This window comes from Dipodomys spectabilis, unplaced genomic scaffold (genome assembly GCF_019054845.1).
Source record: "Dipodomys spectabilis isolate Male_0828 unplaced genomic scaffold, ASM1905484v1 ptg000422l, whole genome shotgun sequence".
Classification (NCBI taxonomy): domain Eukaryota; kingdom Metazoa; phylum Chordata; class Mammalia; order Rodentia; family Heteromyidae; genus Dipodomys; species Dipodomys spectabilis.
Window position 1 is genome coordinate 6944264 of NW_024871099.1, and position 11765 is coordinate 6956028.

The window sequence follows — 11765 nt, forward strand, 5'->3', positions numbered from 1 at the left end:
GGGTGGTTTCCATCTGTGCTTGACAATACTATGATGGGCCAGGAGGGGGAGCAGGGGAGTCATGGCTGGTGCCTGATGTACTTCCAACACACTGGGCCAGCACCAGAGAGGGACGCAATGTGTTTCTTCTGCTTCTGACCATTGAAGACATTGGAGATGCCATGCTCATACCAAAATCCTCTTCTGGTATTAAAGTTTTTGGTGATTTAATTATTTTTTTCCTAAGCTTTCATAATTTTTCTTGGCTTTCTTCTCCCCCCCGCCCCCGGCCCCCAATTCTCTCTCACGGGGTTTAAGCTTAAAGCCTGGGTGCTTGTTTGTCTTTCAGCTTTCTCTCTCAAGCCTAACACTCTACCACTTGAGCCACGCCTCCACTATCAGTTTTTTTGCTGACTCATTGGAGATAAACTTCTCATGGAATTTTCCTGCCCCTGCTGGTGTTGAACTCTGATCCTCACATCTCAGCCTCTTGAGTAGCTAGGATGACACGCATGAATAGCAGCACTCAGCAACCACTTTAACTTCCTAAACATGAGCATGCTGCTCATCTGCAAAACATGCACAAGCCCCGCTTCCATTGCACGGGTGGTGTGTGCAGACATCATCAGACCCCAGATATGAATTTGACAATAAGTAAGAACTTCAATAAATAAGAACTTCAACAAACAAGAACTGGTTTATTTTTATTACTAAAAATTCCCTTTCTGGCATCTCATCTTGGAAGCGACCATCTTCTTCAGCAAGGTCAGCAATCTGGTCTGTTTCCTCTTCCCATCTGGTCCCCTCCCTTCCCCCCACATTTTTGCCCTCCCCACTCTGAGTGGCCTAAGTCTCTGCCTTTCCCTCGGTCCCCCTACCCCCCATCCTCATCTCTTCCAACCCACCCCCCCTTGCACATTCCCTGGGGCTCAGCGAGGCTGGAAGCTTAAAGTATAGGTGGGTGGGATGGTGGCAAAGCCCACATATTTGGGGGACACGTCGATATCTTGGGGAGCCTGCGTGGGCTTGAAGCGGAAGTTCTGCATGATGGTGGTGAGGAAGAGAAAGAGCTCCATTTTAGCCAGGCCATCTCCTAAACAGTACCGCTTTCCTGCAGAGGAGAGAAGAGAGGGTAGGGGTGAAGCCAACTCTCTCTCTGAGATGTCATCCCCAAACTCCAAATCCCCAGCTGAGTTCTCTAATAGGTGTAGGGAGGGCTGTAAAATTCTTGTCCGGGAGAGTTTCCATGAAGGCTCTCATCCTCTCTAAGCCTCAGTTTCCCTAGTCATTGAGGGGGCTGGGCATTGTCCTTTAGCTTTTCCCATCGAGGTTGGTTATAGCACTTGAGCCACAGCTCCACTTACAATATAATTTTTGGTCAGTCATGGAGCTTGAACTCAGGGCCTGGGTGCTGTCCTGAGCTGTTCCTCTGGAGGCTAGTGCTCTACCATTTTAAGCTATAGCACCACTTTCAGTTTTCTGGTAGTTCGTTGGAGCTAAGAGTCTCAAGGACTTTCTTGCCTGGGCTGGCTTTGAACCACAATCCTCAGCTTTCAGCCCCTTAAGTAGCTAGAATGGACAGCTAGTGTGAGCCATGGACAACCTGGCTAACTGTTTGTTCTTGATTTTCTTCATCTCTGAATGAGATCTGATAACCCTTTTTGCTTTCCTGGGCCCCCACACAGGATATTTGAGGATGCTGGGGGATTGCATGTAGTTGATCGCAGAGTAGATCCAAGAGGAACTTCCAAGCTGAAGAAAGGCATTAATGAGGCTGTAGCTCAGGGGGGGCTGGCCTATACAGCTGACCCCTTTGCTGCGAGTTGTGACCTAGTGGCCAACGCTGGTCACTCACCGATGGAAAAGGGAACAAAAGCATCACTCTTCTTAAACTGTCCTTTGTCATCCAGGAAGTGGTGAGGGTTGAAATCCTGGGGGTTGGAGAAGAACTTGGGGTCTCTCAGCACAGAGCCCAGCATGGGGAACACTTCGGTACCCTGAAAAGAAGAGGAGCAGGGAGAGTGAGATATGCAGATGGAAAAATGAATGTGCTGAAACTCCCCTTGGACAATGGTAGGAGGGGCCAGGAAGTGGAACTATGGGAGTGGAGGGTGGAAGGAAGAGCTTCAGGGGACATGAAGTTAAGGTCCCTGAGGGTGTGTAGAAGCTCCCGTTCAATGACACCAGCTGGTTGATGGACACAGGTTTGAGGCTTTCTGATGCCAGAGATTGGGAGATCTGCAGCTCCCATCTCTCCAGGCAGGTCATTGCGGGCGGGGGGAGGGGGAGGGGAGGGGCAGGAGACTTGGCAGTTAGATGTGCCAGGGCCATGAGATATGGGGCCCTTGAGAAGGATGCATTGCAAACTGGAGATTCCTGTTCTTAAGCAAGAGGTCTGGGTAAAGAAGATTTAACCACCCCGCCCTCTGTGCGTGTGTGTGTGTGTGTGTGTGTGTGTGTGTGTGTGTGTGTGTGTGTGTGTGTGTGTGTGTGTGTGTGTACCTGTGTGTGCCCATCCTAGGGCTTGAAATCAGGGCCTGGGCAATGTCCCTGACCTGTTTTTTGCTTTGAGCCCACAGCTCCACTTTCAGTATTTTTTGTGGTTAATTCTAAATAAGAGTCTCCTGGACTTTCTTGTCTGGGCTGGCATCGAACCTTGATCCTTAGATCTCAGCCTCCTGAATAGTTAGGATGACAAGGCCTGAGTCACAAGAGCCTGGATTTCCCTCTCTCTCCCTCCCCCCCCCTCTCTCTAATTGTGGGTTTTGAACTCAGGTCCTGGGTGCTGTCCCTGGACCTCTTTGTGCTCAAAGCCAGTGCTCTACCACGTGAGCCACAATGTTACTTCCAGGTTTCGGGGAGTTTATTGGAGATAAGTGTCTCATGGGGATTTTTGTGCCAGACCACCTTGGAACTGTGATCCTCAGATCTCAGCCTCCTTAGCAGTTAGGATTACAGGTGTGAGCCACCAGCACCTGGCGTCATCTCTTGATTTAAGAAGGCCAGGCTTGGATCTCTTGAGCAGGGGAAGTTGGGGGCGAAGTGGGGTTGCAGGGAGCTAGGATACAGAAGTCTCTCAGTAGGAAAGAAGGGACAGTGTGAGTGAGGGAGTCTTTGATTAAGATGGGAAGCCAGGGAGTCGTGCCTGTTAGGGACTTGGGGTGCTGGGATCCCAGGGGCAGGCAAGTGGCACCTTGGGCAGGAAGAACTCCCGGAACTTGGTGTCCTTAGTGACCCTGCGGGCCAGCCCCATGGGGTTCATATCTCCAAATCTCTGGATCTCATGAATCACAGCGTCTGTGTAGGGCATCTTCAGTCGATCCTCATACTTGGGCTGCCGGTTTTTGCCAATGACCCGATCAATCTCTTCATGGACTTTGGCTGGGGGTGGGGAGAGAAAGAGAAATATGTTTAGATATCTGAAAGCTTCAAGGCAGGGATGAGAGTCAAAAATAAAAAACAAAGAAGAAAAGAAAAGAAAAGATCCAGGCACTGGTGGTCCACACCTGCTACCCTAGTTACTCAGCAGGCTGTGATCTAAGGATCAGGGTTCAAAGCCAGCCTGGCAAGAAAGTTCATGAGACTCTCATCTCCAAAAAAGCCACCAGAAAACCAGAAGTGGTGCTGTGGCTCAAAGTGGTAGAGCACTAGCCTTGAGGGAAAAAACTCAGGGACAATGCCCAGGTCCTGAGCTTAAGCCCCATAACCCACAAAAATGGAAAGAAAGGAAGAAAGAAAAGGAAAGAAGGAAGAAAAGAAGGAAGGAAGGAAAGTAGGGAAGGAAGGAGAGAGGGAGGAAGGAAGGAAGGAAGGAAAGAAGGGAACAAAGAAGGGAGGGAGGGAGGAAAGGAGAGAAAAGAAGAGAAGAGAAAAGGAAAGGAAAGGAAAGAAAACTGGATGAAGGACTTGGAACAATGGATGACAGGCAAACAGCTCACCATTCATTCACAGTGGGGTTGGCCATTAGCTCAGGATTCTGTCAGTATTAAAGGAGGAGTCTTAGGGGTGTGGCTTGGAGAAGGAGTCCTTTGTGGTTTAGATCAGCAATTTATCAATCCATTCAGTTAGCATCATTTTCCTGTTGGTGGGGGTGGGGGGCTTGAGTTTGTGGCCTGGACACTGTTCATGAGCTATTTTTACTCAAGGCTTAGTGTTCTACCATCTTGAGCCACAACTCCACTTCTGGTTTTGTGGTAGTTCACTGGAGATAAGAGTCTCAAGGAGTTTCCTGCCCGGATGGTGTTTGAACCATGATCTTTACATCTCTGCCTCCAGAGTAGCTAGGATGACAGGCCTGAGCCACCCATGTCCAGTGTTTTCATAGCTAAGACTTTAATAGCTAAATCTACAGGCTGGCTCTCCTGTCTTGATTATAGCCAAACCCATGTAAGGGTCCAGGTTCTTGGGAGAAATCAAAACATTGCAGCTGACCTAGGGGAGCTTTTAGGGCCTGGGCCCCCACCCCCCACTTCTCTTTCCCTACCTCTCCGGCCTTACCCTCCACATTTGGATATTTCATGAGCAGCAGGAAGCCATAACGCAAGGTGGTGCTGACGGTCTCCGTGCCCGCAAAGAAGAGGTTCAGTGTGGTGGTCACCAGGTTCTTCATGAAGAATTCTGTATTGGGCTTCTTCTTCTCCTGCAGGAAGAGAGGCCTTCAAGTTCACCCCTCTTCCCATGCTTTAGCGGGATCTTCTGGAAGGTTCCCTGAGGTCCAGGTGGAAAATGAATCTGCCAGGCTCTGTCCAGTTTGCAGAATTTTGCCCAGGATTCTGACTCTGCCCAAAATATACCTCTCACCTTTGCCTCTGAAGTTTTTTTTTCTTTATAAGAGCTGAGACTGGGACTCAACATTGGTACCTGATGTTTTCGCTTATTGGCTGGTGCTCTACCAACTGAGCCAGGCCTAAAGCACTAGCCTCAGAGACAAACCAAGAGTAAGCTAGATGGCACAACTTCCACGCTATGTGAGCTCAGGCAGATCATCAACACTCTCTGTGCTGCGATTCCTCATTGTGATCCTAATATAACTTCATTCAACATCTACAATGGACCAGGCACTGAAGGCTCACGCCTATTATCCCAGCTACTCCGGAGGTTGAGATCTGAGGATTTGTTGATCAACACCAGAGTAGGCAGGAAATTCTATGCAACTCTTACCTCCAACTAACTAGCAACCAAGCAAGCAAACAAACCAAAAACAACAACTGAAAGTGGCACTGTGGCCCAAGTGTAGAGTGCTAGCCTTGAGCAAAAGAGCTCACGAGCAGTACCCAGGCCCTAAGTTCAAGCCCCAGGACTGACTCATACACAAACACACACACACACACACACACACACACACACACACACACACACACGACTCTGAGCCCCACAACCAACCCCCCAAAAATGCCTAGCATAGATAATGCAGTAGACTTGGTTGCGATTATCTTCTCTGTGGATGAGGGCTCTGTAGATGAACACCCATGTTCATTACAATCAACCTTGAGGATAATTTATATAATTCGCATAGCCCTCTGCTCTCCACCCCAGCCCAATCTGAGTCCCCTCTGCCTGGCATTGGCCTTCCCTCCCTCCCTGCACTCCCACCTCCGGCACACACCTCCTGCATGCGGATGAGAAAGGAGTCAATGAAGTCTCGTGGGGAGTTGGGGTCCAGGGTGCGCTGGTTCTGTTCCACCTTCTTGGTTATGAAGTCCTCCAGCCCCTTCAGCTCCTTACGAGCCTGTTGCTGTGGTCCCGGCAGATGCTTCATGATGGAGGAAAACATCTCAAAGAGCTGGGGTGGGGGAGAGGGGTGGAGAGAGAAAGCAGAGAAAAGACAGACATTCACCAGGTGGTGTAGGATATACTGGGAATCCCAGCCTCTCTGGAAACAGAGTCCAGAAAGGTCTCATTTGAGGCAACTCTGCCTCACAAAGATGAGTGAATAAATAAAATAAGGACTAGGGGACATAGTTCAAATTATAGAATACTTGCCTAATATGCACAAGGCCTGGGTTCAATCTCCAGTGGAACCAAAGGCCAAATCACACCCCTACCCCAATTGTCACTGCCCTCCCCAGGCCATGGGGTCCCCATCTGCCATTCTCCTGCCTCCAAGGCCTCCTCAAAACCAGCCCCCACCTTTTGTACATCTGAACAGTTATGGCAGGACCTAGAGCAAGTGTCTAATACGCACGTCTCTGAGGACACCTGGACATTTCCACCATGGCCTGAAAACAGAGCCTGCTGGTAAAAGCGTGGGCACCACCACCCACTGGACTCCTGGGCTGTGAGGTGGCACCAAACCAACTGAATGGTCTCTGACAGATGCACACTGCCCAGTCCTGGGCTCGTGACTGTGTTGCCACTGCCCGGGTGCTCTACCTCTTGAACCACAGCTCCACTTTATAGCTTTTTGCTGGTTAATTAGACATAAGAATCTCACAGCCATTCCTGCCCAGGATGAGATCCTTAGATCTCAGCCTCCTGAATAGCTGGAAATCCAGGCTTAAGTCACAGGCCTTCAAGTTTGTTTTGTCAACTGTAGGGCTTGAACTCAGGGCCTGGCACAGTCCCTGAGCTCTTTTGCTCAAGGCTAGCACTCTACCCATTTTGAGCCATAGTTCTACTTCAGATTTTCTGGTGGTTAATTGGAGATAAGAGCCTCAGAGACCTTCCTGCCAGGGATGGCTTTAAACTGCCATCCTCAGATCTTATCTTCCTGAGCAGCTAGGATGACAGGAGTGAGCCCTGGTTATTCTCAAGTTATTTTTCTGACCTGGGTTTTTCTCATAGAGTCGGGGCAGGGCATGGCGTGGGTTACCTGCCCAGTGGAGGTGGCTGTGAACTGGAAGCTGCCCATCATCATTCGCAGGAGAGACAGGAACTCCTTGTCCTCATAGTCGAAGCGGTCCCCAAAGACAATGGAGCTGATGACATTGGAGACCGTTCTGCTCAGGTAGAAGGTGGGATCTATGAAGGTGCCTGCAGGGTGGAGAGTGTGGGGTTTATGAAGGTACCTGCAAGAGGGAAGGGATAAAGGATGGGGGAGTTTGCAGGGGGTTGAGGGGGTTTGCTTGCAGGGGTGATGGGTGGGAGATGTGTGAAGATAACTGCTGGAGTGGAGGGTCTATGGAAGGGCCTGCAGAGATGGGGGTGTGGGTCTATGGAGGGGCCTGTAGGGTTGCAGGGTGGAGGGTCTATGGAAGAGCCTACAAGGGTGGAGAATTGGGGTCCACAAAGATGGAGGGTGGAGGTCTGCAGGAGTGGATGGTGGGGTCTGCAGGGTGGATGATGGGGTCTGCAGTGTGGATGGTGGTGGTCTGCAGGGGTGGAGTGTGAGGGTCTACAGGAGTGGAGGATGAGGGTCTGCAGGGATAGATGGTGGGGGTCTGCAAGGGTGGAGGGTGAGGACTGCAGGGGTGGAGGATGGGTGTCTGCAGGGGTGGAAGGTAAGGGTCTGCAGTGATGGAGGTTAGGGGTCTGCAAGGGGAGATTGGGGTCTGCAGGGGTGGAGAGGTAGGGTCTGCAAGAGTGGAGGATGAAGGTCTACAGGGCTGGTGGGTGAGGAGCTGCAGGAGTGGAGAATAAGGGTCTACAGGGGTGGATGGTGGGGGTGTGCAGGGGTGGAAGATGTGGGTCTGCAGGGGTGGAAGGTGAGGGGTCTGCAGGGGTGGAGGGTGTGGGTGTGCAGGGGTGGAAGATATGGGTCTCCCGGGGTGGAGGGTGAGGGGTCTGGTGAGAGGTCTGCAGGGGTGGAGGGTGGGGAATCTGCAGGGATGAACGGTGAGGAGTCTGGTGAGGGGTCTGCAGGAGTGGAGGGTGGGGGGTCTGCAGGGGTGGAAAGCAGGGGATGCTGGGGAACCCAGGAAATATCTGTCTTCCTGGAAAACAACCAAATGGAGTGCTCTGATGCCAGTTTGACCATTTGGGAAAGATTTTGGAGGGTAGTTGAGCCCCAGGGCCTCCCTCCTCCCCTCCCCCTCCTCCCCCACCCATCCCATCCAGCAGCTACCATGTGTGTCCCGCAGTGCCTGGATGAGGAAGTCTGCCTCCTCCTGGATGCGCTCCTCGATGCCTCTCTTGCCCAGTCCAAAGTCCCGCAGCGTGGTGATGGAGAAGCGCCTCAGCTGCTTGGCCCGCTCCCCATTGCTGAAGACCATACCTGGCCAAGAGAAGGGGTCAGGCTGATGGTCATGCTGGGAAGGAGGGTGGGATCAGACCAGGGTGACCTGCAGAATATGGAATGGACCTGCAGAGTACCCTTGGAGACACTGGGGCAGCAGGGAGGCCAGGATGCCAGATTCTGCAGAGAGCAAGAGAGGAAGGAAATCCTATAGGTAAAAGAGAGAACACTAAGGAGCGAGGAAAGAAAGCCTCAGACTCGGCGCCAAAGATCTGCAGATCATCAGAAAGAGACAGAGAAGGGAGACAGGGTCCCCAAGGCACAGAGAAGAGGAGGCAGCCCCCACACTGCCCCACCAGCCACAGAGGCAGCCAATGGAGGGAGTGGGAAAGGAGGGAGGAGGAGAGAGGGGAGAGGCAGAAAGAGGGGAAGTGACTTGAAGTGAAAAATGGTGAATGGCTTTTGTCCACAGAGAACGGGAAGGCGAGGTGGGAAGACGCCGGGAGGACATGAGGCAAGGCAGAAACTTGAAAGATCCAGAGGAGAAAGGCTGGGGAAACTGAGGCCACACATCCCTTTACACAATGACATGCACCCCGCTCACCATAGCCTTGGAAGAGCCAGTCAAAGGTGGCCTGCTCCCCGCGCCCGCTGAACTCTTCAGCCTGGTCCACCAGCGCCTCCTTCACGGCCTCCTGACCGCACAGCACCACGACCCGCCGAGGGCCCAGGTAAACCGTGAACACTGGACCGAAGCGATCACTCATCTGGGGGAAGGGCAGATGGGAATAATTTAAGGAGCCAGGTACCAGGGTGCATTGGTTTTGATTCCCCTGAAACTCTGGCCAAGTCAACAGATTGAATATTCCCACACGTGGTCTTTTCCTACTCAGAAAATAAAACACACATTTATTTTTATTTTTTGGTGCCCATGCTGGGGCTCGAACTCAGGGTCTGGGTGTTGTCCCTGAGCTCTTTTGCTCAAGGCTAGCGCTCTGCCACTTGGAGCTACAGCCCCACTTCTGGTTTTCCAGTGGTTCTTGGGAGATGAGAGTCTCATGGACTTTCTTGCCCAGGTTGGTTTTAAACCACAATCCTCAGATGTCTCCTGAGTAGCTAAATGACAGGCATAAGCCACAGTGCCAAGATAGAAATTGGCTTCTAAATTCTAAATTCCCTCCATCTCCAAGAAAAAAATTCCCCATTTAAGACTCTGGTTTGTCCATCCATGGCCAGTGCCCAGTGAATCTGGGCAGTTCCCTCCCACCACCCCATCCCACCCATCTACCTTCCCAACTCACCTTCATGAGAGAGTTGTACATCTGCTCCGTGTTGAGCTGCAGATAGTTTCCAATGAAGGGCAATGGGGTGGGGCCTGGAGGCAGCTTTCCTGAGAGCTTCCTCTGCCTCCAGACAGACATCAACACCATGACAGTCAAACAGGTGAGCACAGCCACCAGCAGCATGCCTGAGGCCAGCATGGTGGCGGCCAGGATGCCAGTCAGAGGGTGGTGGCTGAGCAGCTGTTCTGGCTGCCTTTATACTCTGTGGGATGGAAGGCTGGACTTTGGCCTTGATTGCATAACTGTCTCCTTTTCCTTGCACAAGACCTCCTTCCCCCCTTCTCCCTGACCATACATTGCAACTGGTTTGAGATGTAGCCAGTGAGTTTGGGAGGGGAAGACCTCAGAGATTCACCGGGCACAGGCCAGGCTGGTGGCATTTGACCAGAAAATATCCCAAGACTGTGGATCTATTACCCTCAAAACTAGGGTAGAGTTCCTGGAGCTTTAAATAGAAAGTCTCTCAGACCAAGGACTCTGAAAGTATGGGTAGATTTTTTTTTTTGGTCAGTCCTGGGGCTTGAACACAGGACCTGGGCACTGTCCCTGAGCTTCATTTGCTTAAGGCTAGCACTCTACCACTTGAGCCACAGTGCCACTTCTGGATTTTTCTGTTTATGTGGTACTAAGGTCAAACCTAGGGTTTGATTCATATTAGGCAAGCACTCTACCACTAAGATGCATTCCCTGCCATGGGTGGATTTTTTTAGGGTCTCAGGAGAGGTGTGGGTCTCACTCAAATGATTGGTAGAAGATAGTTGGATATGGATTTGACAATGTTTCAATGATGTGAGATTTGGGAGCGGCAAGGTGATAGATTGGATAGATTGGCTAAAAAAGATCTAGAACTGTGAGTGTGGGGTAAGAAAGCCCAAGAGGAATCTAGTGTGAGCCCCTGAGCCCAGATGTGGACCTACTGTGACTCAAGCCCTGTGCTGTCTCTTGAGACCCCAGGTTGAAGGTCACATTTGGGGGCCATGGAGCCAGGACCTACCACTGCCTGTGGTTGGCCACCAGAGTCACATTTCAGTGCAACACCACACAGCCCTGAAGACAGAATTCCAAGGTCACCATGGGCAGAGGAACAGACCAAGTTTAGAAATAATAACCACCAGGGGCTGGGGAGGTGGCTCAGTGGTAGAGTGCTTGCCTTGCATGCATGAGGCCCTGGGTTCGATTCCCCAGCACCACATAAGCAAAAAGAAAAAATCCGGCCTTGAGCTGAAGAGCTGAGGGACAACGCCCAGGCCCAGAGTTCAGGCCCCATGACCGGACCCAAAAAATAAAAGAAATAATAACCACCAATATGGCAGAAAATCCCATCCACAAAGGGGTCTGGTTTGCAAAGAACTCCCACTGAATTTCCTACCTGTAGGCAAGTGCACTCAATTTATTATATCACTTCTATTATTGTAGTTATTTATGACTGTCGCCTATTTTACATGTAGGTGTCTTGTGTCCAGAACACAGGGATTATGTCTAGAATACAAACATGGGAAACTGTCTTCTCAAATGTGGGGCTTGAACTCAGGACCTGGGTGCTATCCCTCTTTTGCTGAAGACTAGCACTCGATCGCTTTGAGCCACTGTTCAACTTCTGGTTTTCTGGTGGTTCACTGGAGATAAGAGTTTCATGGACTTTCCTACCCAGGCTGGCTTTGAACCAAGAAACTCAGATCTCAGCCTCTTCAGAAGCTAGGATGGCAGGCATGAGCAACCAGGTCTCAGCCTGTTTTTCTTTTTCTTTTTCTCTTATGCAAGTCCTGGGGTTTGAGCTCAGGGCCACAGCATTGTCCTTTAGCTTTATTTAGTTATTTATGCTCAAGGCTGGCCTTCTACCATTTGAGCCACACCTCCACTTCTGGCTTTTTGCTGGTTCACTGGAGATAAAGAGTCTCATGAACTTTTCTTCCCAGGCTGGTTTTGAACCAAGATCCTCAGATCTTAGCCTCTTATGCTGTCAGGATGACAGGCATGCACACTGGTTCCTGGCTTCCTTATCTTTTGATTGCTAGTGGTGATGAAGACACCGCCTCATCATCTCCACTAAAGTGACCCGGGTGCCCTGTGAGAAAGCAGGATTAGAACTCACTCCCTTCCACTCTTCGTTGCCTGGCCCAGCCCTCCCTGCCTAAGGGGGGTCCTAAGATTGGAATAGTTGTCCAGTCAGCGTGAACTAAACTCAGAGATGGAGAGATATCAGGCTGGCCTTGAGCTTGGGACCCTGTGTGGCAAAAGAGTAGATTCAGGAAAAGGTCACCAAAGTTCCTTGGAGAAGGCATAAAGATGACGCCATATAACTTGTGAGTTTGGGCCCATGTGGGTTGTGT

General features: G+C 50.9%; 1 protein-coding gene across 1 annotated transcript; it reads right to left on the bottom strand.

The window, feature by feature from the left end:
- Window positions 1-661: 661 nt before the first annotated feature.
- On the bottom strand, window positions 662-9598 carry LOC122097573 (cytochrome P450 2A5-like). Its single transcript, XM_042668156.1, has 9 exons — window positions 9394-9598; window positions 8697-8859; window positions 7982-8131; window positions 6791-6951; window positions 5585-5761; window positions 4477-4618; window positions 3173-3360; window positions 1835-1976; window positions 662-1090 (listed from the first exon to the last, which is right to left on the bottom strand). The coding sequence occupies exons 1-9, from the start codon at window positions 9571-9573 to the stop codon at window positions 909-911; spliced, it is 1485 nt and encodes a 494-aa protein (XP_042524090.1). The 5' UTR covers window positions 9574-9598; the 3' UTR covers window positions 662-908.
- Window positions 9599-11765: the final 2167 nt, after the last annotated feature.